Source organism: Sclerotinia sclerotiorum, genomic scaffold (genome assembly GCF_000146945.2).
Source record: "Sclerotinia sclerotiorum 1980 UF-70 scaffold_3 genomic scaffold, whole genome shotgun sequence".
Taxonomy (NCBI): domain Eukaryota; kingdom Fungi; phylum Ascomycota; class Leotiomycetes; order Helotiales; family Sclerotiniaceae; genus Sclerotinia; species Sclerotinia sclerotiorum.
In genome coordinates this window covers 1,314,090-1,341,567 of record NW_001820833.1, presented here as the reverse complement: position 1 = coordinate 1,341,567, position 27,478 = coordinate 1,314,090, and the positions used below count along the sequence as shown (strand labels likewise).

The 27,478-nt window shown below is 41.1% G+C and overlaps 11 protein-coding genes and 1 non-coding gene across 12 annotated transcripts; 7 read left to right on the top strand and 5 right to left on the bottom strand.

The window, feature by feature from the left end:
* Positions 1-342: 342 nt before the first annotated feature.
* SS1G_02607 (hypothetical protein) lies at positions 343-2,033 on the bottom strand (the record flags this gene model as incomplete). Its single annotated transcript, XM_001596337.1, has 3 exons — positions 343-1,714; positions 1,766-1,928; positions 1,985-2,033. 3 exons carry the CDS (start codon positions 2,031-2,033, stop codon positions 343-345), a joined length of 1,584 nt encoding a protein of 527 aa, XP_001596387.1.
* Positions 2,034-2,228: 195 nt separating this feature from the next.
* On the top strand, positions 2,229-3,386 carry SS1G_02606 (predicted protein; the record flags this gene model as incomplete). Its single annotated transcript, XM_001596336.1, has 2 exons — positions 2,229-2,277; positions 3,283-3,386. 2 exons carry the CDS (start codon positions 2,229-2,231, stop codon positions 3,384-3,386), a joined length of 153 nt encoding a protein of 50 aa, XP_001596386.1.
* Positions 3,387-4,122: 736 nt separating this feature from the next.
* On the bottom strand, positions 4,123-4,842 carry SS1G_02605 (predicted protein; the record flags this gene model as incomplete). The annotated part of the gene is made up of 1 exon (XM_001596335.1): positions 4,123-4,842. The coding sequence occupies one exon, from the start codon at positions 4,840-4,842 to the stop codon at positions 4,123-4,125; it is 720 nt and encodes a 239-aa protein (XP_001596385.1).
* Positions 4,843-6,844: 2,002 nt separating this feature from the next.
* SS1G_02604 (hypothetical protein) lies at positions 6,845-8,272 on the top strand (the record flags this gene model as incomplete). The annotated part of the gene is made up of 5 exons (XM_001596334.1): positions 6,845-6,849; positions 7,394-7,485; positions 7,536-7,616; positions 8,008-8,171; positions 8,255-8,272. The coding sequence occupies 5 exons, from the start codon at positions 6,845-6,847 to the stop codon at positions 8,270-8,272; spliced, it is 360 nt and encodes a 119-aa protein (XP_001596384.1).
* A 561-nt stretch (positions 8,273-8,833) lies between these two features.
* SS1G_02603 (hypothetical protein) lies at positions 8,834-9,863 on the top strand (the record flags this gene model as incomplete). Its single annotated transcript, XM_001596333.1, has 2 exons — positions 8,834-8,960; positions 9,022-9,863. 2 exons carry the CDS (start codon positions 8,834-8,836, stop codon positions 9,861-9,863), a joined length of 969 nt encoding a protein of 322 aa, XP_001596383.1.
* Positions 9,864-10,190: 327 nt separating this feature from the next.
* Positions 10,191-12,132, top strand: SS1G_02602 (hypothetical protein; the record flags this gene model as incomplete). The annotated part of the gene is made up of 3 exons (XM_001596332.1): positions 10,191-10,241; positions 10,297-11,094; positions 11,221-12,132. The coding sequence occupies 3 exons, from the start codon at positions 10,191-10,193 to the stop codon at positions 12,130-12,132; spliced, it is 1,761 nt and encodes a 586-aa protein (XP_001596382.1).
* A 368-nt stretch (positions 12,133-12,500) lies between these two features.
* On the bottom strand, positions 12,501-12,593 carry SS1G_14542. The gene has a single exon. It is a non-coding gene; the product is annotated as a tRNA-Asn (tRNA).
* A 313-nt stretch (positions 12,594-12,906) lies between these two features.
* SS1G_02601 (predicted protein) lies at positions 12,907-13,410 on the bottom strand (the record flags this gene model as incomplete). Its single annotated transcript, XM_001596331.1, has 3 exons — positions 12,907-13,003; positions 13,119-13,298; positions 13,388-13,410. 3 exons carry the CDS (start codon positions 13,408-13,410, stop codon positions 12,907-12,909), a joined length of 300 nt encoding a protein of 99 aa, XP_001596381.1.
* Positions 13,411-14,615: 1,205 nt separating this feature from the next.
* Positions 14,616-15,926, bottom strand: SS1G_02600 (hypothetical protein; the record flags this gene model as incomplete). The annotated part of the gene is made up of 2 exons (XM_001596330.1): positions 14,616-15,481; positions 15,554-15,926. The coding sequence occupies 2 exons, from the start codon at positions 15,924-15,926 to the stop codon at positions 14,616-14,618; spliced, it is 1,239 nt and encodes a 412-aa protein (XP_001596380.1).
* A 2,103-nt stretch (positions 15,927-18,029) lies between these two features.
* Positions 18,030-18,623, top strand: SS1G_02599 (predicted protein; the record flags this gene model as incomplete). The annotated part of the gene is made up of 1 exon (XM_001596329.1): positions 18,030-18,623. The coding sequence occupies one exon, from the start codon at positions 18,030-18,032 to the stop codon at positions 18,621-18,623; it is 594 nt and encodes a 197-aa protein (XP_001596379.1).
* A 2,872-nt stretch (positions 18,624-21,495) lies between these two features.
* SS1G_02598 (predicted protein) lies at positions 21,496-22,153 on the top strand (the record flags this gene model as incomplete). Its single annotated transcript, XM_001596328.1, has 2 exons — positions 21,496-21,685; positions 21,741-22,153. The coding sequence occupies 2 exons, from the start codon at positions 21,496-21,498 to the stop codon at positions 22,151-22,153; spliced, it is 603 nt and encodes a 200-aa protein (XP_001596378.1).
* Positions 22,154-24,148: 1,995 nt separating this feature from the next.
* SS1G_02597 (hypothetical protein) lies at positions 24,149-27,437 on the top strand (the record flags this gene model as incomplete). Its single annotated transcript, XM_001596327.1, has 6 exons — positions 24,149-24,211; positions 24,265-24,402; positions 24,447-25,711; positions 25,763-26,050; positions 26,151-27,057; positions 27,396-27,437. The coding sequence occupies 6 exons, from the start codon at positions 24,149-24,151 to the stop codon at positions 27,435-27,437; spliced, it is 2,703 nt and encodes a 900-aa protein (XP_001596377.1).
* Between the last annotated feature and the right edge of the window lie 41 nt (positions 27,438-27,478).

The following is a 27,478-nucleotide window of genomic DNA, read 5'->3' as shown; positions in this document are numbered from 1 at the left end:
GAAACTCAGTCCAACTTTTTCCACAAAATTGTTCAGAATGAAATCTGTGTTAAGAGCCCTGTGAGGGACGGTGTATAAGGCTTCAGAATCTAAGATTAGTTGGCAACTAGATCTCAATCAATGCGAGTTGCATACCACATCAGTGCAAGTATCCAAAACAGAGACTATCTACATTGCCAGCGACGACGCCGGAAAAGCCTTCCAGGCTCGTAGAGACAATTTTGAAGAGCGGAATACTTTCTATATTTTTCCATGCATAGTATAAATCTATAATATCTTCTGTGCTTCCAATGCAACAACCCCCCGCGTAGATACAGTCCCATGACCCTTAGTTTTCTGCCTCTAATTCGGCAGTCCATTCCCATTAACAGCAACCTCACCCACAGCTTCCGCCTTCCCATTCACAATAACACCATTAACATTTTCCTTCCTAGCCTTCCCGTCTCTAAGCTCTTCAGTCGTCTCCACCAATATCTCAAAAGCCCTCCGGATATATTTTTCTTCCGCCTTCTCATTCGCACTCACAACGCGAATCGCATATGTACCAGACACAACACCAGATGTTAGGTAAATCTCGCCCCGTTTATTGATAAGTTCATATACATCTTTCGTGATACTATTCTGCGCATCGATGCCCGCCGACTTGGGAATAACATTAAGGACTGTGAGAGCGAAGCTCGGCCCGGTAATTATCTGGAATAGATCTTCTCTCGTTTTAAGCAAACCAGCAAAAAATTCTCCCAATTTCACATGCTTGCGGATATGTTCTTGGAGTCCCTTTACTCCGTACGATCGTAAGACGAACCAGATTTTTAAACTTCTGAATCTTCTTCCGAGGGGTATTTGCCAGTCTCGATAGTCGGTCACGAGTCCACTCTCTGAAAATTCGTTGCGGAGATAACTAGGTGTTATTGACAGTGCATCGATCAAATCTTTGCGTTTTTTGACATAGAGACAAGAAGCGTCGAAATTTGTGAGGAGCCATTTGTGCATATTCATATTGAATGAATGGAAATGCTGGAAAGACGATGTTAGATGATGGTACTCGGGGCAAATTAAAGCTGCACCGGCGTATGCAGCATCAACATGAACCCAAACCTCACCAGGGACATCTGGAGGTGCGAATTTGGATAGTACCGAAGCGATGGATTCGAAGTCATCAACAGCGCAGGTGGAGGTTGTTCCCAATGCTGCAGTAAGAAAGAATGGCTCCAACCCTTGAGATCTGCATTCTCCCAATACCTTTTCCAGATCTTCGCCAGTCATTCCAAAATCATTGGAAGCGTGGACTGGAACGGATCGGAATCTAACACCAGCTATCTGCGTTGCTTTTTGGGTAGAGCTGTGTACCATTTCACTTCCCAATGCAACCAGCTTACTCCTCTTATGTGCAATAGCATCCTCAAGTTCAAGGCCGGATAAACCTGCCGTCGTTTCACGAAGATATTTGTCTCGGGCTGCTACCATTACGGTAACGATCGCTTCCGAAGCTGATCCTTGAATAACGCCACCGCCATAAGTCGAAGACATATAACATTCAGGTAGATTGAAGAGCTTGGCTAACCAATCCATTACAACTGTCTCCAATTCTGTCACAGCAGGAGAACAAATCCAGTTGAAAGCAGGGGCAGTGAAGGCTGCTGAGTATAGCTCGGCGAGCATTGCAGGATAGGTAGATGAGGCCGGGAAGAAAGCCATAAAATTTGGTGATTGCCTGAGTATGTCAGTATTCAGATAAGAATTCGAAGGCAAAGGCATGACTTACCAATGTGTCAAGCCAGGCATAATTTTGGACTCGATATCTTTCTGGATATCTGCCCATGATTCACCTTCTTGAGGTGGACCATCGGGAAGAATTTTCCTCAGATAACCAGGCTCAACATTGGAGACTACTCTCCGTTCATGGATATTATCATAGTATTGAATAACTAGGCAGGGGCCATTAGAATACGGTACTCAAACCTGAAGAACCACCATCACTCACTCTCATCAATGGCTGATGTGGCCGCCTCTTTAAACTGCTGCGAATCCATTATTTTTAATATGTGGGCAAAAAGTACGTAAAGAAGTGACTGGCAAAATGTGAAGTTTTATAGAAAACCAAAATTGCCTCAAATATCTTCTTTCGGAAACTATTCCACTATAATGAAAGATGGGCAACTCGTCACGATGTCTTTAAAAGGCGTGTACATCTGTTGTACTGCACATGTTTGACATGTACGAACAACATGTCCCGTCCCACTATTGAGCCGTCAATTAGCGGGCGGGATGAGCGGGGTGGGTGGAATTTGCTCCGTTTTGCTGGGTCAGCTTCTTTTTTCACTAAGCCGATAAGATAAGGAGGAGTAACAACTGTTGGGACAGTTGTCTTCTGAAAACGGTTCGGATAAATCTACCCACCGTGGAAGAGCTCTGTCTCCCAAAAAGGGACCTGAGTACAACAGGGTAAGATCTTACAAAAATCGGAAGTCGAACCTTATATCTAGTTCACTCAACCTTGTGTCCAAAAATCGTATACAACATCGATATGTGCCCACCATGCACACAATAGGACAAATGAGTGATGAGAAGAGTTTTCGGATATTTAGGTATTTGTCATGGTAGATGTAACGTGGAATTTTGAGGCAAAGGAACGGACAATGTGGTTGAAAAAGTTCTATGCTATTGCCCGCCACATTAACCTCGAACGGTTTTCCAAAAAAAAAAAAAAAAAAAAAAAAGAAAAAAAAAAAAAAGGAAGAAACAATTTAAAAAAAAGCACTCTTATCTACTCGTACATATCTAGTGGTATTCCAAACGGATCTGAATATAGAAATGATAACATTTCATGTCGATTTGATTGTCTATCCGTGAAATATTCTGTACAATAGCAGCCGCAAGAAAGTTTCCTATCGAATATCAGTATGAAGAGCTTCATCACATCTATTCAATGCATCACATCCAAGTTACCATAAAACCTCTAAAAACCGCCCTTCTCTGTCGTTAGCCCTCTTCTTTTTTTATTGGACAATGCCTACAATCACATAAAGAAAGAATCCAGCTGCAAGGTTAGCCGGACCACTTTCCAAGTATCATACTCCTAACTTCGAATCTATTCGAGGAAGGGGGTACGAAGCAAACATATCCTCCCTCACTGCGCAAATGAAATGCATCAGACCTCTCAAAATCAATTGGTCAAATTACTAAAACATCAATACTCTCCTGTCCTGTCGCTGCTGGTGCAATCGTTTCTGTACACAATAATCTTGACATCTGGCGATGTAAGACTTACATATTTTGCAGATTTTCCAAATGATGCATTTACAAGAGAAGAGGATGTTGGATTGGAGGTTCCCTATGGGGCTGAGATTTATCCTTGGTTTACTAACGCGCAAGAAGACCTGTGATTTTTAAAGAGATAATTGATGAGATTCCTATTGAGTGTTAAGATTATATGGAGGAAGCCAGAGGGACTTTTACCGAGGATCCTCAAAAGGGCTTGAGAATGTGGATGGCCAGTCTGGCGCTTGAGAAAAATACTTTGACTTGTCTAGAGTATGGTTTATGACAGGGATTAGTCTTTAATCTTTGGCCGTTTGTGATTTTTATATATTTTTACTTAACCTGGTTGACTTATCCGACTTTTTCTCTATTGTGCAAAGGTGTTAATTTTGCGCAGTATCCTTTATTTGTAGAATTTTGAGAAAGAACTGCTTCAAATTATTTCACTACTAGTGCCAAAATCATCTCATTTAATGTCGCGGTGATGTGTAGCTCCGGTTGAAAGGTTTGTAATGGTACGAGATATATTTTCCAAACCTTACTTGAACGTCGCATCCGGAGGCGGCATGCAGTCCCATTAAGATCGAGCATTGGGATCTTTACACATCTGATTATTCCATTAAATTTAAATATTCATGTTTCACGTCTGTGAGAAAAGCATCATCTTGGTCGGCTGAAAGAATTATATTCTATATTTTCTAGATTTTCCCAAATGGAATACTGTAAACTATAATATAATTATGTCCTAGTGCGGCATCTATAGCCAAAAGTTATGCAATTTTATCCATTTATCCTCTTCAAATACCAACAGACAAATATCCAAAGACAAAAGGAATCCTCGAGTCTTGCACCTCATTAGCTCTACCTGGAGCTGGAGAGCTTATCCGCCAGGACTATCTCCCCCAGTTGAAAAGGAAGTTTCAACAATAACAATTTCTTTGGCTTAGAAGAGTCTTCAGGCTCAATAAAATACTCCTCTTCCTCTTCAAGCCCGCCCTCCATCTCGTCAATCTCCTCCTCAGATGATTCTTCAGCCATTTGCTTCATCTCCGCCATGACACACTTAATGTTGTACGCTGATGAAGATTTTGGACGCTCCTCCTCACAACTCCGAATTGCTTGATCCCTCCCAAGTGACCCGGGACATTTGCAACAGAGTTCCAAGGTTGTGAAGGCAGACCTAATTATACATCCTTCTACAGTACAGCACCACCAACCTTCCTTCTTATCTATTGGATCTCTTTCTCCTTCTACCTGGCCGTCTGCAAAAACTTCACCAGGACTGCGCATTTCGGGACATATACGCTCGCCTATACTATGGGCACCCACGGGACAGTGTGCATATGTGCACTTCCACCATCCTTTGGGGAAATGTTTAAATGCGTCCTTGAATGGCAACATTTTTGGACTGGGGCATTTTGGGATGATGCTCCCGACTCTCTTGAGACTTATAGAACGTCTTCTTTTGCGGCTAGCCAGTTCGCTCTTTCTCTTTCCCTCGTCAGATTCGGGGTCGATGGGTTTAGGCATGGCATTCTGGTTGTTTACGTACGGATCATTGCTGCGGGGGATCTTGGACATGGTGAAGTATAATGTGGTTGGTGCGTGGGAGGGATTTACTGAATGGGGAGTTGCTGCGATTCGACTTTGATCCCGTGATGTAACCGTAGACTTTGGCCTCCTTTGGTTCTTGAAAGTGCTATCGATGAGAAGAAAGGTGGTAGCAAAGGGGAGTATCTGGAACTATTTAAGCAAATCTGGGAAGGTTAGCCGGGCATCAAATGACTGTAAATAAAGGTAGAATAGCTACAGAATGATTGGAAAATAATCATAAGTGACTGTAACATGATGTATAATGACCGCTCTGGCGATGCAATGGCTGCACATAACCGTGGAACAGAGGTAAAATGACTGGAATGAAGAGTTTTGACTGTTTGGGATATGCAATAACTGGTGGTTACGCATCTCAGCAGCAAATGAGCAAAATGATTGCGCGCAATGATTGTAAATTGATCGTGGCATAAAGGAAGAGTGGCTTCGGAATGACTAGAATGATTATTAAATGACTGAAAATGGTTTGTATATTGACTGTTCTGACCTTGAAAAGACTGGAATCACTACAAGACGGGCGTGTAACGAATGCCTGGAATGACTGTGATTTTGTTGCAAAATGAGTGTGAAGGTACCACAGAATGACTTTGCAAGGTCAGCTGAAATGAGAGATAGTATGAATGATAGATAGTATGAATGATAAGTGGTATGAATGACGAACAGCTGCAGAGGTTAAAACTTTCGAGTCATAATATTTTGAAATGCCTCGAACAAGTGAATATATTGTAATCTTACAAGGCTGGGTACGAGGTTGGTCATAGTCCTATGTTCAATTCTAGCTGGGGGAATTGAGGGACTTTCGTCTTAGATAGCGAAACGAGAACCCATTGTTCAAAATATAACTGTGCATTGCATTACATTGATCTTTTCAAAGCTGTGAGACTACTAGTCCGCTGTATTCAAGTCGAGAATGAATAGCGAAACATTCTGCTGTGAACTATTTAATCTGAGGTGGTTCATTGTTTGAAGTTCAGCTGGGAATCAAACTACTCCTGTCCAAGCTACTTTCGGTGAAATAACTTACATCTCAAGCTACAAAACTTTTCACCTCAAATTTGACAACGATACAGATATAATGCTTACATTCTAGACTTCCAAATTCGCTTCCCTCTTCTTTCAGCCTCCATACTCCTTGCTTCAAGATATGTTTTATACAGACCCTAATGTTAAAAAATTCCGAAAATGAACATGATTGTTCATATACGAGTCTAAAATAGAGTAGAAAATCTCCCGAAAATATAAATCTTCTCACATAATGCTCGAGTGATGGTCAGAAAATAGATCTCAATAATAAGTGCGAAACAGTAAAATATTCGATGCACAAATTTTAACAGTTAAGTTGAATCTGGATGAGTAAATGTAGTTCAAAGTGCATGAGTAGGTAATACGACTGGCAACGTTGGAGGCAGAATTTAATCGCTTTCGTGCTTTTACTTTCTTTTCTTCGAATATCTCTAATGTCTAAGTAAAGAGTGGATTACGTTGTTTCCAGCACAATTAAGTTCACTAGAACCGAGGAGTCCAAAAGGGGAAAAGTCAACTCTAGAGCCTGACTGCTATTACTTCAGTCTATAGGTCGCGAGAATGTTTATTGGGCGGAAGAGGAGCTAAACTGTTGGCAACGAGAGCTCCTACCTGTTTTCCTCCTCCGTGGACATCACAAGCATTCTATTTGGTATTGAATGCTCTCTAAATTTCATCCGTCACCCTCGCCTCGCGTCTCAATGAGAGTACATGAGAGAGAGAAAGGGAAGAATTATCCACCACCCCTTATATCTTGGGCCACTTGAAACCATGGAGCACTGAGAATTCGAATACAAGACTATTGCTCTAGTTTTGAGGGAGATGATTTTCTAGATATTCAAATACAGAAAACATAATGCAAATTTCTGTTGTTCAAAGATCGCCAGTAAAATAAGTAAAACAAATAACACATAAAGCTTGGTGTCTATCTAATTCTCCGCAAAACAACATGCCGTAGATGTACCACGTTAATGCACAAGTCCGGTACAATGGAGGCTATCCCATTGTCTAGGGGATCCAACTAGAACTATATGCTTGCACGATCCTGAAACCTAAATTTGGTCCAAACAATAAGATTCTATACTAGGTATTGGAAGATTGTAGTCGACCCGAACAAAGCTAAAGCCAGCATTCCTGATTACTTGATCGGGAACGCGGGGTATGCACATCCGAGCTACCCCTCATTATTACAAACCCACCTTCAGCTCACTTGCAGCTTCCATTGAGCTCAATTCTATAAAGTTGCCATCACATTAACCATCAAACACTTGTAGTAAATATCGTCACACGCAGAAAACAACAATGCCATCAGGAAAAGCAATCGCAACAGTTAACGGCCATACTATTGCCGAGACAGATAATTGGGAGGTCGTGGAGGGAAATGTTTATGTATGTGGCCATTTTTCAAAGATCTGCTGTTATACTAATAGTACAGTTTCCACCATCGTGAGTTACCTAGTATACATTTCAATTTGTATGTTGGATTCTGATGGTTTAGCTCCCTGAACCAAGCTTTGCTCTCCAAGACAGACCATAGTACACATTGTCCTTGGAAAGGTGATGCGTCTTACTACACCATTACATTTGACAGTGAGTCTCTGGATCTACTTACATGCAGGAAAGTGGTTGATTTGGCGTAGAAACCGAGTTGAAAAATGCAGCATGGTACTATCCGACCCCGTTCGAGAAGGCTCAAAATATCAAGGATTATGTTGCTTTCTGTAAGTCATTTGGTTAAAATCAGAAGAAACTAGTAAGATTAACGACCCTATAGATAAAAATCTGGTTGACGTGAAGGCGGAGGAGAAGTGAGGGATGATGGCTTGACAATGGATTACTCAGAAACTCAATTGAGGTTTGGAGAATAATTGAGGAACTTCTTCCTGGAGTGCCGAGCAATGGATGGAATAAATAGCAGAATGTGATACTTCGTGTTTGAATCTTCCTTTGGGCCTCAATTATCTGTTGTAAAGCCTGCATATTTTCGTGAGAGGTTTCTTTTCAAGTTAAAAAAGCGTCGAGAGATCGTGTTGTTTCCCAGCCTCATCCACAGAAAATTATTCTTCAAGGTGACGCCCAATGTTCTAATAGATTGGCTAGCAGGCCATTCAGCATATTTCAGACCATCAATGGCATTCTCGTACTTTGCTAGAAAGCGTATTATTTGCTCTGCTCCAATCCCACAACATAATGCGAAGCAGCACGGAGGTCGTGTCTGTGGAATTTCTCCTATATTCTCCACCGGAAGCTGCGCTGTTAACCTTCGTACCAAACAAGTTAGTTGCACAGGCTTCTTGCTCTGTAAATCTGCAACCTAAAGCTCAATCGAAATGGGTGATCCTAACGAGCCCCGCCATAGACCGTTACCAACTTCTGAACTGAACGATCTCGCCTTCCTGAACACACTGCAACTGTGTAGCTTAGACGCTCTTGCTTGAGCCTTCGGGCGGGAAATATAACAAGCTCGTAGCACTTTGCTGTTCTGGGAATATGATGGTATTTGAAGAATATGTTCGTTTTTCAATGCTTGGGCAAGCAAGTATTGACCGTGAATGGAAATCTTGTTGATCCTCTGGAGAATCGAATTGATATCTGACGGCAACGGCTTATGTATATTCCCAGGCCGAAAACAGCATAGATTTTTGGTCACATTTCAATGAATGGTTGCATATTGGCCATTGGGTCCATAGTTGATCCAAGAATATTCAATACATGTTTCTTATGTTTTGTCAAAAAAAAGTTGCTGGAGTTCCCAGCGGCAACAAAGCGGAGAAGTGCCGGTATTGGCTTTCGGGCCCTGAAAGCTCAAAGAAAACACGCTAAACACGCCAAAATTAAGCCGCGATCACTAAACGCGTCACCCCGCATCTCTACATTTATCAAAATCAATCAATCTCCACACGACACAGAAGTATCAAGTTTTACCAGAGAATCAACCATGGAAGACGCTCTGGAGGGATATGATGATACTAACCGTGCATTCCTTCAAGCATTATTGGCACGAGGTAGTTTGGATCTGGATGAGGGCAAAGAACTGCTCGCTCACATTTTCACAGTCAAAGATGGTAATTCATTCCGTTGGAACAATCTTGTCTTTCTGGAATACTAACATTTATTTCCAAAAAGAACGAGTTACGTCCAAAGATGATGTTACATTGGATGATTTGAAATCCTACATAGCTAGCGCAGCTCAAGCTCTCTCGCCGTTCGATTACGAGATTAGAAGCATGAGACATCAACTCTCAAACAAACAAACCTGGGCTCTCGTCAACAGTGCCAGCGATCCTCTCACCCAGCTTGCGACAACTTTTACAACCGAAGAAATGTTCTATATCAAGCGGCTGCTGGATGCTATGTTTGAAACATTCAATACTAAAGGAAAGGAGCTCATGGCCATTACCAGTACGCAGGCTATCCATTCATCAATCATCGGAGGATCCGGTCGGCAGAGCATAGGCGACGAGGATATGCAGGTTGTAGATAACGGTGTCAAGAGATCAGATGGAGAGAGGATACTGTCAGAATTGATAGCGCAAGGGTGGTTCGAACGAAGCGAACGAGGATACTATTCTTTGACACCTCGCGCAATACTGGAGCTTCGAAGCTGGCTTATCGATACATACAACGATTCAGACGATCCCGATGAGTGGCAACCGATCAAAAATTGCGAAGCATGCAAAGGGATCGTCACAGTTGGATTAAGATGTTCGAAAAGAGATTGCATTGTGCGACTACATAAGATATGTCAATCTGCTTATTTTAATTCGCGACCCAATAAGAATTGTCCGAGGTGCGAGACGGAGTGGGATGGAAAGAACTATGTTGGAGAAAAGGTGGTTACATCGACAGAAGATAATTTGAGGGAAAAGCGAAGAAGCAGTGCTTCTTCACGAGGAAGAGGAGCCCCTGTCGAGGAAGAGGAAGCAGAGGAAGAAGAACAGGACGAGGACGAGAATGAGCAAGAATGAATCTAAAAATGGTACACATGGCGTTCAAGGCGATTATAGTGATTACGATATCCCATGCGGTTAAAAGGGTTCGGAATGCTGAAGGTACACTAGGAAGGATCTCTTAGACGATAAGTCAAACTTCAAAAGTACTACCTGCATCACTTATTAATCAATATACTGGTGCAACCATGCTCAGCTGAATCGGGGTCCTTTGCCGATTTTGCGCAGTCTAAGTGTCAGCCTTGTTTTCAAACCGGAAAAACATCTGTCATTTCTATGGAATATTTTTTTGTATTCTCAATGACAATTATTGTGTTTCTTTGCTTTCCTTAACACTGCGAGGAGATGAAGCAATACTCTTACGACCCTCTTGATCCATCCGTAGACGGGATTCGAGTAAGTGGCTGGGCCCATGTTATTAAGGCTATGGTTGCTGACAAGGAGTTTCCAGCTCCTACACCTATCACCAGGGCTGGGTGCCAAGCAACCTCATTGTTTTCTTAAGCATGTAACCTTTGGGGAACGTCCAAAGTACAATGCTATTTCCTATACATGGGGTCATGAGGCTCGTCAACAACCCATTGTTATCAATGACCAATACTTCCATGTCACGAACAATCTTTACGATGCACTACTCTGCTTACAGCAGCAAAGTACTGAAGAGCAAGTTCTTTGGGTGGATGCTATATGCATAAATCAAGAAGATATTGCGGAGCGGAATCGTCAATTGACAATCATGCCTTACATCTATGAGCGTGCAAAGCTTGTGATAATTTGGTTGAGAGATGACCAGCATATAGTCCCTCCCGTTTGGCCAGAGCCGAGAAAGATACCACCGTTTGAGATCTCAGGACATACTCAACAATACGAGGATCAACGACTACTATTCAACTATTTGATGATGATATGTTCAAATGAGTACTGGAATAGACTTTGGATTATTCAGGAGATTGGGAAAGCTAGAAAACTGCTTATTTCCTTTGGACAAAAACTCATAGACTGGAACCGGTTTATGAAAACCATCATCCTTTCATGGCCATATCCTGGGCGGATCGTGGAGGAGATCGTGGAGGAGATCATGGAAGACACAGCGGGCTGGTTTAAACCAAGGCATCGAAGAACCGCATTTTCGGATACGGTTCCCTGGAAACTATATCATCAATTATTGAAGAAATATGATGGCGGTCATAAACTACACAATCTTATGGTCAATCATCGTCATGCTTTGTGTAAAGAACCAAGAGATAAGGTATATGGATTAATTGGTCTGGCTACGGATTGCTATGCTGGATTTCCTATGGATTACCGAAAAACACTATACGAAGTTTGGAAGGATACAGTACTATTCAAAAATTCTGATACTCAAGTTCATCAGGGTGATATCTTGAAGTTTGGTAAGCTGGTTCGGGACTCTCTTGGTGGCCAAGGTATTACGACGATAAAGGAAGTTTCCCAAGACGCTTTTTTGAAGATGCCTCAGAAGGAGAATCGCGATCGATATCTCAAAGACAATAATCCTACGGTGTTAAAAATTCCTGCTCGTCTAGTGGGTCAGATCGTACATCTGGGTCCTTCACATGCACAAATAATGACCGACCTTTCAAAAACTGCAGATTGGAGGTTGAGTATACAGCACAATCTCCCTAAAAAGGTCCAAGCTAGCGTTCAGGAAGAAAGTGACTTGTTTTTGGAATCACTAGAAGACTTAGACGAAATCGACCTCAAAATCGTGTCCAAATGTGACTTTGATGTTTCATGGCATCCAGAAATTATGCCCCAAGGTCTTTCCGACTCGGATGTAATATCCAAGAAATCGGATCCTGAGAATGAGCCTCCTTTGCCCGACTGTTTACCTCATTTATCATCAGATGGGCCGCAATCTCTTTCCACGTCTCCAGTCGAAGGAGCACGTTTATTTCTCTTGGACAATTCAATGAAGGAAAATTCAGACGATGAAGATAGCTTGGCTGAAGATAGCTTGGCTCCAGAATCATTGGATGCAACTGGAAACATGGGCCTTGGACCGGCAGTAGCTCGTGTAGGTGATTACGTGTGTGAAATCACCGGGATCAAGACGGCTGCGATTATAAGGAAGAGCAAGAATAAATTAAGCTTCATCGGAACTGCTGGATTGGCGAGGCAGGCAGAATATGCTCGGAAAAGGATAAAGTCCACGCCCTACAAAACCTTTTCTCCATTTAGCCTGCCAAAATTCGAGGACTGGCCGCTAGATAATATGGTGGATTTGTACTTTTACGTATCTTTAGCATATCAGCTCTTAGATTAGCTCGTCTTCGTTCGTTGGATTGCATCCTGTCCAGGGATTATCCACGCCAGAATAGAAGGTTATATAGTGACGTAGGGAGGGAGGGGTGGACCCCCTAATTACGAGATGAGTACCAGGGGAATGCAGAGAGGTCTTCTTGAAGTGGCTCTAGATTTGAGTCGAGTGCATTTATTTCACCGCAAATCACTCACTGCTTCGCCCACTTGCGAATGCTTTAAGATCAGCCTCTATCTATCTATACTTGGCCCCTTTTCATGGTAATCCAAAATTTTGTGATAGAATTTATATGAAGTAGGCTTGCTACATCAAGTGTTAGTTAGCACAAGTCCTCAAAACCAAAAAAAGTTTTACAAAAAGTCAAGATGAAACTCCCTCGCGTGGGGTCGAACCACGAACCTCTCGATTTATCTGTATGCTATAAATTAACAGTCGAACGCGCTAGCCAATTGCGCCACGAGGGATACATTAACCGATATTTTTGGGCTATCGCTAATTACGTGTATGCTACGATTTATTACTACGATAAAATTGGAAATGTATGAATTCTCTGTTTGGAAAAAGCTTCATAATGTAAGATCTTAGGATTATTTTTAATCTAAAATGAACAGGGGCATTCTGAATGAGACGCCTTGAAATTTATTCTAAGGAAATCCGACCCGCAAACTTTTAATCTTATACACACTTGTAATAACAGAAGCCTATTAACAAATTTGCACTCATCCCCTTTCTTCACATAAACAGAAGTCTGTCTATATTCTCTCAATTCAAGATTGCTTATTCGGCAACCTGGACTTGGACTTTAACTCCCCTCAAGAATGGAATTGTTGTGTAACCTCGACGAGGATTTTGTTTCCGAAGGGCCATGCCCTGCCTTTTCGTCTCGGAGGTTCTGTTAACTTTTTATCCTCTTCAACTAGATTCTCAGAAGAATTTTAGCTTGCCGTTGATTTTGTCTTTTGACCATATATAGTTGAGAGAGCATTTACTCAGCGATCAAGTCCGTAACTTTGTCAATACGACCAGTTTTATGACACGGGTCCGCTTCTCTCTCCTTACTGTTGATTGAGTAAGTTATTTTGAAATTCTTGCTGCTGATCTTATAACCTTCTCTATCGGCGGCATCGCTTTTGTAGTGATCCTTCAAGTTTAAACGCAGGAACGCCCCTCTAGATAATCATTCTTGATATCGTAAGCTTAAGTCTATATCCAAATAAATGGAATACTTTTCATGGTGCTGTAAGTGTAGGAAACGAACTTTAGTACCAAAGAAATGAGCATGGGGATGACAGGCTTGAATTCCAGAAGAATAAACAGAGAAGATTGAGTTTGAGAAAGGGATAGTTGAGTATAGGACAAACGACCTTGAGGATCAGGTGAAGATGTGAATGCGAAATGAATTGAATCGAGCTCTGCTCTTTGCTGAAAAAACCAGACTTACCGCTCCTTTCGGAGTGATAAAAACAAAATATTGCGAATACGAAGAAAAGACTGAAGGACGGGAGAAACATGGCGTTGATTGAAGCCAGAAATTTCTCCTTGGATTTGAACATGAGGACCTCCGTAACAATCATCTAAAACCTGGAATATTCTGATGCTTTTCCAGGAAGGCCTTTTTCTTAGCTTAGGGCTAGCTTAATTTACATCAGTATGCAAAACTCAATACCTAGTTCGAATAAAACTTATATTTCTTAAAACCATTACTTAAATCATTACTTAAACCCAGGAAATGGATATATAATTGAATCAATACAGATTTTTAATATTAGTATTCCTTATATTTTGAATACAATAAGTATAAATAAATAAATAAATAAATAAATAAATAAATAAATAAATAAATAAATAAATAAATAAATAAATAAATAAATAAATAAATAAATAAATAAATAAATAAATAAATAAATAAATAAATAAATAAATAAATAAATAAATAAATAAATAAATATCTATTAATTATTAATTAATTCCTTTATTGCACGCCATAAGTAGCTAGAGACAAGAATCATGACTCATTTTCGAATCATTGGTATTATAACTACCTAGGTATATAATATTGTAAATACAATTTGAGAATGAGAGCAACAATTGTAACGAGGAACCGGAAAATAAGTACGATTAGTAGATTATAATGAAATATATAAACTCGGCTAATTCATCACTAAAACTCTAGTCCCAATAGCTAATCTCTCCGCACCGCCTGAAAGATAAGTAAGGTAAGGAATGTATCTTCATGATAAAAGCTATAACCATGCCCGGCCCCTGAAAATTCTTTGTTATCTCGAGCTCTGGTTTAAGCGAACAACTTGCCCATTCTATAGCTTGTCATACCAAGATCTAGGTGAACGTCGTATTTTTCAGGCCATCATCGTCGTTTCATGAGTTAAGATTCGTTGAATTCGGATGGGCTGTGATTCTTTCCGTAGTGCTGATATCTGTCAGAGCGACTAATTCTAAGACTACGCTGTTACTCAGTCCGACCACGCTCAATTATGGGACCTGGTATAGACCTGAATAAGCGTATAAGTAGAATTCAAGTACGTGACAGTTGTTGATGCAGCCATGTCGCCAGGAAGAAAGGGTTCAGTGATCGGGCTAGAAGACACAGAGGGAGGTTGAACACTCGCTGCTATGCTGGATGTTAGCGCTGGGGCTGGACTGCTAGTGGCTGGTGATGTACGGGTGGTGGGTGTGGTTATAATAGTGCTTGATTCTGAAGTGAATTTCGATTTCGATATTCTGGATGTACTGATTAGCGATGTAATGTCGTTACTGAAGGTCTGATCGATTGATGACGATGGTGTTGCGAGAACAGCGGCTGTAGGAACTGCACTTGTAGAAATATCTAAGGCTGTACTGGTTATCTCAATCGTTGATGTGGGAAAGCTGCGGCTAGGTCGACTATTTTGTGTTGTATGGACTTGAATTGTTGTGCTAGAATCTGTTGTAAAGATTGCAGATTCAGATGAGATAAGGGATGTTGTTCTAGATTTTATCGTATAGGCTGAGACTAAAGTTGTTGCACTAGAGTCTACCGTGTAGGTTGGAGTCAGGGCTGGTATGCCAGGATTGATTGTCGACGTCGTAGGTATAGACGGTATTTGAGTACTAGAATCTATTGTAAGAATTGTAGATTCATATGAGATCTGATTTGTCGTACTAGTAATTTTTGTAGGAATTGTTGATTCAGCTGAGATTCGAGTTGTTGAGTTAGGGTATATCGGATAGATCGAGACGAGAGTAGTTGTATCAGAGTTCATTGGAGAAACTGCAGATTCAAAGGTTATCTGAGAAGTAGTATTTGTAGCGGAGGTTGGAGGCTCAGGTGGGATCTGAGTTGTTGTAGTGAAGCCTGTTGTAGAAATCGCAGATTTAGATAAAGAAATTTCAGATCCGTCTGGAAGATATGTTACGGTGGTCGTACTAGTACTAGGTGATAACGACGCGCTTCTAGTTATCCATTGGATCGTAGTGCTGAGAGCCCTATTATTTGAGTCAAATTGCAAGATTTGAGCCTGACATGAAGACGGTAAAGCTGTGATATTTGTTTCCGTTGTGCTGATGGGCGTTGATAGCTCGTTGGGGGTGACTAGCAGAGTAGAAGAGACAGGTATAAGGTCATTCTGAGGTGTAATAGTTGGGGATGGAAATATTTCGGTGGTACTTGTTGTGAGGCTAAGAATAGATATAACAGAAGTTTGTGTAAAGGAGTGGTTCATGGGCTCTACGACTTGAGAAAGTACGAAAGGTACAGAGTCACAAAGAAGAATTAACAAAGCAGAGAATGTGATACACATATTTCAATCTGTGAATGACTAACTGGCTGAAGCAAAGAAGCTTGTGTGTGATGACTGTGAAGATTTTAACTGACTTTACCATGAGAATCGTTTTCATTGTCATAAATTTTTTCGGCTGTTGGGCGTGACAAACCTATGACTCGACGTTGACAGGCGGGGGTGTCTAGCAGTGAATTTGAAAAGTCATGCTATAACTTCAAGATTGTGACTCCAATTCAGCTAGACGTCGAGCTATTCCAATAATTATTCTCCGTCCATTGCTCCAATCCAACCCTAAAAAAGTTTCACTTTCCGAGTTGACGACTTCATAAAAGCACCTTTCAACCTAAAGTCAAGTTGCACTCGCTCCCAATACTTGTCGACTGCTCGAGGTTCCTATTAGCTACACTTGCCGCTCAAAATCTCTGCAAGCTCTCTTAAATATTCCAAGCCAACTGTAGCAATAAGAGGGGCATGATAACCGAAGTATCTACCCCAAAACCGACTCGAAAAAATCTGGCCCATCATGGACGGCAGTACTTTGACACGAAGTCTTCTACACTTTATGCAGTGGAAAAAGCGGCATTATTGAGGATCCTTGCTAAATGAAATAAACTACTAAGCTCACGTATAAAGGCTTCTAACTCCAGATCTTTTAAGACATTGTCCAAGATACTCAGTTGGTTTCGAAAATGGCCGGAATAGTCAGCTTTCATTGTAAGTTATCAGGTTGTGCCAAGCACCTAACGAAACTAAACGAGCGATGTTGGATGATCTGGACCCAAAGCATCAGTCCAACTTGGACAATAACGGCGCATTGTTCGAGAATCATAAGGGGATGAGTGTTATGTAATGGAAGTGGTGTTTGGGAAGTTAGGATATGTCGCTGGACTTTGAAGTCGAGTAGAATAACTTTGCTCACTGCCTGTGCATCCAAGGAATAAGTTCAAGTGAGGTTTCATGTATACAGATCGGTAATAGGGGTTTTCCAATATGGGATAGATTTACCTGCAATTTAATGCACATTGCATTCATTAGTCATGAAATAGGAGAAATTAAGAACTGCTGTGATAGTACATAATATGTTAATCAAGAAAAAGGTCTGGGCCCCAAAGATTGATAGCAGAATATTTGATTGATTTTCAACCACAAATAATAAATATGATATTGGCCGCAAAGTGTATGGACGGGTTTTGGACAGCAACCGCAACATAGAGTTCGTGAGCTTACATTTTCATTCCACCAACCAAATCAAGCGAATAATTGTTCTCTTCAAAGAATAAAGGATTGTTCTTCGCAGTTGTCTTGCTCATGAGAATCTGTCGACGCTAAGGCCGTTTTCTGTCCAAGACACAGAAAAACACGATATTGGTGATGCTGTGAGACAACAGAAATTCATCAGAAGACAATGCACGCGGGCTGTACTTGTCAATCTCCACATCTTTTTGTCGGTCAATATTTTATTTATTTATTCCCAGTCGATCCCGGGCATTAAATTATTGGAGGCGTTGAGAATACGACCTCAAGCTGTACGTATCAGCTTACGCAGCCCCCCTTGTGTACCGAAATAGATCAGGGTCGTAAGCTCAGGCTACTCCAGGGGCCGCGAAACCCCATAGAGGCTGGTGACAAGCTCCACTAAATGACGACTTACAGGGTTAAGATCCATCCAGGCCCATAAATATCCCCAAATAAAAAGAAAGTGTCCCGTAATCTCTTACGACCCCGTAATTTTATACGGCAAATGACTAACTCCCCTCATGTGGTATGGAGGTATGGAGTAGATGAGGAGATTCTCTGCTGTCCTCCTCTCCCCAATCACATTCGATTTTCAACCGTTTGTCCAACAATAATCGAGTGAATATTCTAGCCACTACTATGGGCTGTTACTATTACTAGGCTGGGGTCATTTGTTGGTGTCGTTTGCTGCAGGATTCGTATATGTAACACGAGATGTGGCTAGGATTTTAAAATTGCGGCTGTGTGTTGGTTACATTTGACAAAGTGATATTTATAAGTCCATCACCACCAGTCATTTTCACCTCCTTCCTTTCTCTTCAAACACACCAACACGTTCACTTCTGCTTTTTGATTTTCTACCAAAAACAAATCTCAAATTTCATAATGCGTTCCTCCACTGTCGCTTTCGCCGTCACTTTGGCCTTGGCCAACTCCGCATCAGTTCTAGCTACTAGTGACTCCTCAACAGCAACCACCTTTGCTTCTCCTACCATTTCCCAAACTGGAGAGCCCCAAGAGATCAGTAGCTCGGTCACAGCCAGTCTGCTTCCTACCACATCATTATCTGCTCTTGTTCCAATAACAACAGCTATCTCCATTCCACCAAGCAGTGCTGCGTCATCGCCCGCATCCTCATTCACCTCCTTCTCCATAAGCTACGTCTCCTCCGGATCAGCATACTCTTCCGGTTCCGCGCCCAGTTCTATTGTATCCGGCAAGCCAGGTGTTTACAGCAACTCCACAATTGTATCTACCGCCACTGCATCCGGTACTGGCGCCGGCACATCTACGGCTACTGCCACCACGGAAATTTCTGGAGCTACTACCACGGCTAGCAGAAGTGGGACTTCTTCAAGTGCGAGCGCGAGCGCCTCATCATCTAGCTCTGCTGCTGATGCGTTATCATTGAATGGGGCATCTTGGAGTATGGGAAGTCTTATGCTTGGTGGAATGGCTGTTGTCTTTGGCTTCTTCTAATTACCTTGGGAAGTCTGTTTGGTTTTACGATTGAATAATGGTATAATGGGATTTGGGATTCAACTTCAGAGTCTGTGGATCATGATATGGATATGAATATGGGAATGGGAGTTAATGAGAGAGGTATTCGAGTTGGCATTTTGCAAACATCAGTTTTGAATTTAATCTTCTGATCCTATTTCGGGATGTTCTAGGCATGCAGTTTTTGGAACTTTTAGATACCAGGTTCTGCATCAATATTAAGGGGGCGTTGATCTGGCTTTATCTTCTTTCATTTTGATGACTTGAATATCTAAGTGAGATGTGATTTTTGCCTGTGGTTCTTGCAATCGTTGTTTGTCACGGTATGTCTTATATGAATCTCGACTGAATTTTTTTCGCTCCACCATCGTGATATCTAGGTATCCACGACTTCAAACCATGCATCTCTCTTTCTGCAATCAATTCTGCTTATCCTGATGTGAATTTCAAAAGCTTCTTAACATCTTGCGCTTCTTCAAAGTCTATTCTTATGAATTTGACAATATGTTAGGACTCTAGTAGAGTATCGATAGATTCAGGGAGAGTAAATACTTCAAAATGATACTTTTAGCCCCTCCAGTCCTCGATCACGCTGCTAGTGCGGAGTCTGCGCTGTATGATTACAAGAATTTTCTTGGGGTAAAATACTGATTATCCAAATGGTCTCAAAATCACAGTACATATCATAAAAATATGAGCATCATCCCATTATAGCTCTCGGGTATTTCTATAGAGATATGTTTGTTTCCTATACTACCTAGGTATATATTTATCTGTTTCTGCATAGCTCAGGGCATTGATATCCTCACAACAAGATTCATACAAGTTATCTCAAACACAAGCGTGAGACCAATAATAGTAAAGATCAGATTTCTCAAGTTGATTTATATTTACTACCACCGAAATTTTCTCTCAACTCACAGAGCTAGTACCAGTACAATGGTCCAATGGCCTCACGAATAAAATCAAAGATTAGCTATAGAACCTGCATTCCAATCTACTACACATAATATCCACAGGATGAGAAACATCCATTATACCCCGGAATATGACAATACATTCAAAATATACCTCGTATTTCCCCCAAATCCAGTAATCTTTATTCTCTTCAATAGTACATCTAATCTTGAACTTTAATTAGCTCGAAGAGTTCTTCATTAATCACCGCAACTGCTTCTTTTTTCCAGCTATATATCTCCTTTGTTAGATGAATTCCGCAATTACTTCCACAAAAGATATATAGCACCTCGTCATCTACTCTGTAAGAAGAATCACCAATCATCAAGGGAGAGCAAATAATCGGAGTAATTAAATGTCCACCAACTAAGGCTAGCGTTCTCTAGTAAAATCTTACTAATACCAAAGTACCCATGGACAGATATAAGTAAATATCTATGAGGTTCATTCCAACCTTCCAAGTAGATTTCAAGGACCTATAAAATCTGGAGAGGAAGGGAGAGAGGTTTATCTTCCTATTTAGGGACTTTAATCTTATGTCTCGTACAAATTGGCGGTCTACGGATTGACTTACATATTTGAAGCGCTTGTACATCTCTCTAAATCTCTTCAAATGTAACCCGGAGACAGTCACGCATATGCATGCAGGGAGGGTTCAATCTCGCGCATAATCTGTTTTATTACCTCAGAGGGTATTGTGTCGATGTTTGTTTGGGTCAGATCTCTGATGATAGAAAGATCTAAGGGGATAAGCTGCTTTAATCCACGGAAGTGAAGTAGTGAAGTTTTAATGAACTCACTGACTTCTTGCTCAGAGACATTGAGCACAAAATCAGATTTCGTGAGAATGAGTCTGGAATTGTCGAAGCTGTCTTTCTTGATTTTCATGGGTAGAGCACGTGGAGGCTTTTATGTTGGGCGTTATTTTAGCTATTTTTGTTATGGTTTACAGTAGATAATCTTCTGATGTGATTAGTTGTGGAAGATAGGTTTTTCGAAATGGCTTTTCAGAATACTTGTATTTCATGGACATCAGGGCTAGGCAAAGGGTATGGTATATTACCTGGGGTAACCCAGAGTAAATCTGGTCGAGAAGTCATCCTGCTGAGGCTTTGTAAAATAAGATAACTATTCTACAAAGTAATCCAAATATTATAATATTTATAGATACATATCACATAAAGTAACATAATAATGAATATTATATTGATTTTATTATATGATTATAACATTATATAACATTTATAGAAAACATAATATAAAATCAAATTAGATTTATAAAATTATATATGATAATAACTTCAATTTTGGATGATAATATCAGATATTATATAAAATTTATATTACGATATTCTAGCATTTATCAATATATCCGGATAACCATCTTGTAAACTCTCTATAAAATTTGGTAACTACTCCATAAAGGCTAAATACCCCGAATAGGGTACGGGTGCCCAGCCCTGATGGATGTTGACCGGTGGTTACAAATAAACGAAACTACTGTTATGTTATTGCCGTACTGGAAAGGCTGAACAGACTCTGTTCAGCAGAGCTTTGCCGTATAACTAGAGTCTTGGATGTATTTGAGTCATACTCATCAATACCTCTTCAAACTGTAAATCATGATCGTATACCGTGCACTGGACACTACCGCGAATCTGCAAACCACCTGCTGTTTACCAATACGGTGATAACGTACAACTATCCAAACATCATACGGTCCGCTAAATTTCGTACGGGATAGTTAGCTCGATGAGACTAAGATGGTGGCCGTATACGTACCAGGTCCGTATCACAAATAGGACGATATATATATATATATCATCAAGTAGTGCTGTAAACTCATGAACATCTCACCAATTACACTAAATTTAAAAGACCAAACTGTCAAATCATGTCGTCTGAATTTTCGAAAGATCCCAAAACTCAGGAGAAGAGTAAAATCAACGGCGGTCATAAGATCCTTGACCTGGTAGCAATATCCAATCCCGAACTCATGGAGTCAAGTGTATCGATATCTTCGGACGAAAGTGATGGTAGAGAGGTTATCTTGTCCGAGGGAATTCTAGATCTTCAAAATTGTGGTAAGTCAGGTATGCTTAGCTCGAGGAGTAAACAATGTAACTAACTAATGTACAGATGAGACCATGAACCATCATACTACCATCACTGATCTTCCACACGACGTTCTCATGATCATATTCGATAATCTTACTCCATGTATGACTGCCTGTCTAGGTCTTACTTGTAGTAGATTCTACATTACCTGTAAGATCCATCGCCCAGAGCCTTTCAACCTATCATTGCACGATACCAAAAATCATCATTGTGTTACTCAAAAATACCGTCCGGAGACTATTTGCAATCCTCTCTCCTGTGTTTATTTCTCCTGTGACAACGGAAGCTTGGCGAGTTCGGAACCCGAGGAAGACGCAATGCTCATATTAGAAATATCACGTCATCAAGTTGGAAATATACCAGCCACTCCATATCCCAGACGCGATCATCTGGCCGATTTGATTGAAACCTGGCAGGGACTTCGACACTATTGAAAAACTTGGTTGGATGTTGGGAACAATGGAAAAAGCAAATATATTCTCAAGTACCTCCTGATGCCAGTATACAATCCTAGCAATGAGCACTGCGAATTGAAGTCGGCTCTTCAAGACAGATATTCGGATTTTTACCAGGAGAAGCCTCAACGTCCTGCTATTTTTGGGTTGATTTGGACAGAAGGCCCTTGGCCTACTTTACCAAATCCTCATCAAATGGCACCTCGTGATTGGTTCCTCAAAGCAAAGGAAATTATATTGGGTGATAGATGTCAACACTTGTCGAAGGATATATGGGCGGAAATTTGGGGTGGTTATGTAGTTGGAAAAAACTGTCTAGACTGGATGGAGGAGAGACCTCATGATACATTCTCTGATTGGTCAAAAGAATGTTTGTGGAGAAGGGGATAAAACTTTTCAGGCGGCTTGATTGAATGTGTGTGGAAATCCAAACCCTAAAGTACTGATTAAGGGTTTAGGTGACTTTATTCTAAAACGAATGCGCGAATGTCTTTTCCGATCTTTTGTCCTACATGATATAGTATTAATTTGAATCCACAAACATTAGTATTCTAGAGTTAGCCTAGATAATATCTAAAATCATACAAAATTAAAAACCATCTATAATTTCGCGAGATCAATATAACAGTGAAGTGACAGATGAAGATGAAAGACGAATGACACCTGCCCTTAACACTGGATCTTCCATCCATCTCAGACCAAGCAACTATTATGGCTACGCTGCAGCTCTCTCATTTTTTACAAAATTTTCTCAATTTTGATGCAACACCAAGACTAGATCAGAGCGCAGTGGAGCCTCAAACCTCTTCATCGAGAGCGATGATCAATCATCTAATTGTTGCCCTTTGCGCACAATTAGTTTATCTGATAAGCGTAACATCTGAGGCTGCTATTCCTGTGTACCTAAATCCACACACAAAGCAGAAGCAATACCTTTTCAATCAAGAACTTCGAAAGTTATGAAAGTATCTTTGAAAGCGCTGTGAGACTAACGCAAATCCGATGGAAAATAACTTGTTCCGTTCTTTTTAGAAGGCCATATTCAGCAGGATAGTTATTAGAAATGTTGACAGGACTTCCTGCCCTTTGTGATAACAGAGGCGCAATTTCATCGTTGGATATCAAGGTATGTAGTAAAAATTCCTTGCTCTTATTTCGCCACTAGTAAATCTATATGCTATTAGATGTACGAAGATGAATATACAGCTCAAACTTTTGATGCAGACATCATACTTATCATATACTTAATATCAGCGAGATTCAACGTGTATTCGGGGCCGCCACTGGTTCCTGGCTCATGTTGTTAGCAATCTGAATATAAGCTGTGGCAGCAGCAATAATTCGTTATTCGTCTCCAGAAGGCACTTGTATTGGGGAGAAACTCGAGAGTCTTTATTGAAATATCAGCCCCAAGGCTCTATAGCCAGCGGATCATAGTGTAAATAATGATTTAACCAGAACTCCAAAAACCCTGCCAAACTTTGAGTAAATGCAACCTGTGATGTTTTTCGAAAGCGATTTCTGGGACGGTCCCCAAGTTGACATTAGATTATTTGCGATTATATGAATAGTGCCTTGATTGTGAAGGGAGTACCACCGGTGTACAGAGGTGATGAATGAAATTGCTCAAGTTGTATAATTTGTGTTGTGAGGCTTGGTTTAAAAAGTCTTTGCAACATCCCCTCCCAAAATTAAGGAGGAATCTTCATCTTCTGGCTACTGGAGTATATTCAAATGATGGATTTACACTAACAATTTTATTGAGACGTCGGACAACAGCGCGGCTTCACCCCTGAGGTGGATGAAAGGTACCCGCCACAACCCCGCAAATACGGGCTCCACATCGTTAATCTGTAGGCTATCTGGGGAGGCACGGTTGTGGAGCTTGGTTGCTGTGGCGCGTGACTTTAGGACAATACCACATCAAATATTTACTGTCGAAAATGAAGTCCAAGATTATCACCATCAAACAAGATGACTGCTCGAATCATTGGCCATCCGCTTTTGGGTCAAACAACTGTGATTACGAAAAATCATGTAAGATCACATAATGCTACTTGTATACAGAAGCAAAAGCTCAACTGATATAGGTTGATGTTACTGTTGCATTATTTCCACATGAATGGGGTGGTGAAGAGACCCCTTGGGAGGTGGCATTATGGTATGGCTCGAAAGATATGACCTGGAAACAGCTTGACCTGATCCGAGTTCATAATGGTATTCCAATAGTAAGTACACAGCTAACCACTACATTTTGATGATGAATTGACAGAAAGACAAGTTTGCTGTTGACTCTCAAGGTCCAGTCCTATTCTTCTCAAATACATTGAAGCAGCAATCCATGGAGGAAGATTTGGTGTGCTATACCGTAAAGTATAAGAAAATGGGAGATTCGATATGGAAATGGGTGAATGATGACCCCAATCCTGTTGGTGATGCAGAAATTATCTTTCATAAATCATCATCCATTATACCACTGTCTTCCATGGAAGATTACATCTCCAACTTATCACAATCTGTTCATATCAACTTCCATGGACTGCAAGAAACATCCAAGTCACCCATATGGACTCTCGCTTGTCCAATCCCCCCTTCAATCGCTCTAGCCACTGAACCAAGCGTTGAACGGATCAACATTGGAATTCCAACGGATATAATCAGATACTTTGCTCTCGTCAAACGAATGAATTTCTGGTTAGTCCCTCGTCATGGGAGACATAAATTTGAAGTGGGCGAAGATAATTGCCAATTCTATTCTGGAAATGTCGAATCAAAATTAGAAGAAGCTATTCTTTTGTCATTTTTGAGAAGTGATGGGATGCATTTCGTGATGCTTGCATTGAGTATGGATGGAGTTGAAATGACCCTCACGTCTGGTAATGATGGAAGTATTGTTTTAATAGGGAAAAATGAGAACGAAGAGAAAAGAGAGGGAATTGTCATCTGTGCCGTGGGTAAAACTGTAGAAGATGGTATAGCGGCTACGATGGACCATGCGAAACGAATCATTCGAGAAAGCTTCAAACCAGGGTCAGTTATTGATCAAAACTTCAATCGAAATGAAGTGATTCAGGAGTCCGAGCACAGGAAAACCTTCCATGATGAGCTGGTCTATTGCACGTGGAACTCTCTAGGTCCTACCCTAACATCGACTACTCTAGTTTCTGCACTTGAAGATCTCAGTACATCCTCCATCTATCCATCTACGATCATAATAGACGACGGGTGGCAATCCATAAAGTCATTTGGCTCAGAAACCTTTCCCACTCAGCATCGTTGGTCAAGATTTGAAGCTTCGTCCACATCGTTTCCAGAAGGCCTCGCCAATCTTTCACTCCGAATCAGGAATTTGTATCCATGGATCAAAAATATCGGTATCTGGCACGGCATCTTTGGCTACTGGGGTGGTATCGACCCAGAAGATGAAATTGGTAGGAATTACAAGCTGAGATGGGTGGAGATAAACAATCATCATCGGAGTGGAATGTGGGTTGTTGATGCTTGTGACGTGAGGAGATTCTACGATGAATTTTATTCGTGAGTGTTATTTTCAGTCATCTTTTACAATTCACCATCCTGATCATATAGATTTCTCGTCAGTTGTGGCATAAATGCTGTGAAGTTGGATACTCAAGGATTATTGAACGATCTCAAAAATCCGAAAGATAGGAGAGAATTAATACCCGCATACCGAGATGCAGTCCACGCAAGTTTAGTTTCTCATTTCGAAGATAGAGTTATATCATGCATGTCGCAATACCCATCCAACATCTTCTCGCCTCAATTATTACTATCTTCACCAGGCCATATTTCACGAAAAGTAGCCATGCGTAATTCTGATGACTTTTGGCCCAATGATCCAACTGCTCATCCTTGGTAAGTTTTCTTTTAACTTGGCCTCACCTATCTCATCCTCTAATCCTCTAAATTCCGTCTGGCCACAGTCACCCCAGAGCAACCATTTAACGAAATCTAGGCACATCCACACCAACTCCCACACCTCACACCTAACCACCCACCTTGAAAACATCACCCCAGATTGGGATATGTTCCAAACTTCCTCCTCCGGTACCAATTCATCCTCATTCCCAGACTACTCATCCTACCACGCAGCTGCGCGTTCACTCTCAGGTGGTCTCGTATCCATAACCGATAGTCCAGGCCACCACAACACCACGCTCCTCTCTCGCCTCTCCTGTACCCCCTTCAAAAGTACTGCCTCCAATGTGCCATGTAACCCAATTATCCTCCGCGTCAATCCCGGAAAATCCACAGAAGTATACAGCGACAACAAATCCCATCGAATATTAAAAATACGTACCTCCACAATCGAAACCGGTGTCAGGATACTGGGGTTATTCAACCCACTTGCATCTGGGTCTATTACCGAAATTATTGGACTTGAAGAATTTTTCCCATTTTCTCAATCCCACTCCCACGAAGAAAACGAAGCAGATATAGAATACATAATCCACAGCTCCACCACCAAGAAACTATCTCGACCTATTTCCCTCCAAACCCTCGGAACTACCGCTAGTAAATTCATAATCACATTACCATCTTATGGATATGAAATCCTTACTGCGTGTCGAATTTATCGTATACCTGTTCCTCTTACTCTTCCTCTTCCTCGCAATCCCAATACAAATGACACTATCAACACCAACTCCATACTCAACAACCACGCCTCGGAAAATTCAATAAAAATAGCAATTCTAGGTATATTAAACAAATTCATAGCAGCTGCCGCTATCACAGATTCCTCAATTTCAATTTCAACATCACCCCTACTCGCTCGAGAAACTCCCGCGCAAGAACTTCCCAATCTATTCCCAAATTCGCAAGTACAGGTACAGGTACAGGTACAACCACAAAAAACCTCTGTAAAAATAAAAATAAATCTCAAGATGAAAGGAGCGGGTATACTAGGTCTTTATATATCCTCCCCCTCCAACACCCACTCCCTCTCGCACTCCCTCTCTTCTCCTCACCACACAAACCAAAACCAAAACCCAAACAGAAACCCAGCACAGCCCTCCCCCATCCCATCAACCCTCCAAATCGACGGGCTCGATTTCTCACGTTATATTTCTCATCATCATTATACTATAGGGAAAATATCGCATTCTTATTTCAATTTTCATTCTCAAAATCAAGATCAAGATCAAGATCAAAATCAAAATCAAAATGATGAATACATAATATCGATTGATTTACCTAGGATAGCGGAGTTAGGATGGAGGGATATGGGGGGAGATTTTGAATCTATGAGTGATGATGTGTTAGTAGAGGTCGGGGTGTATA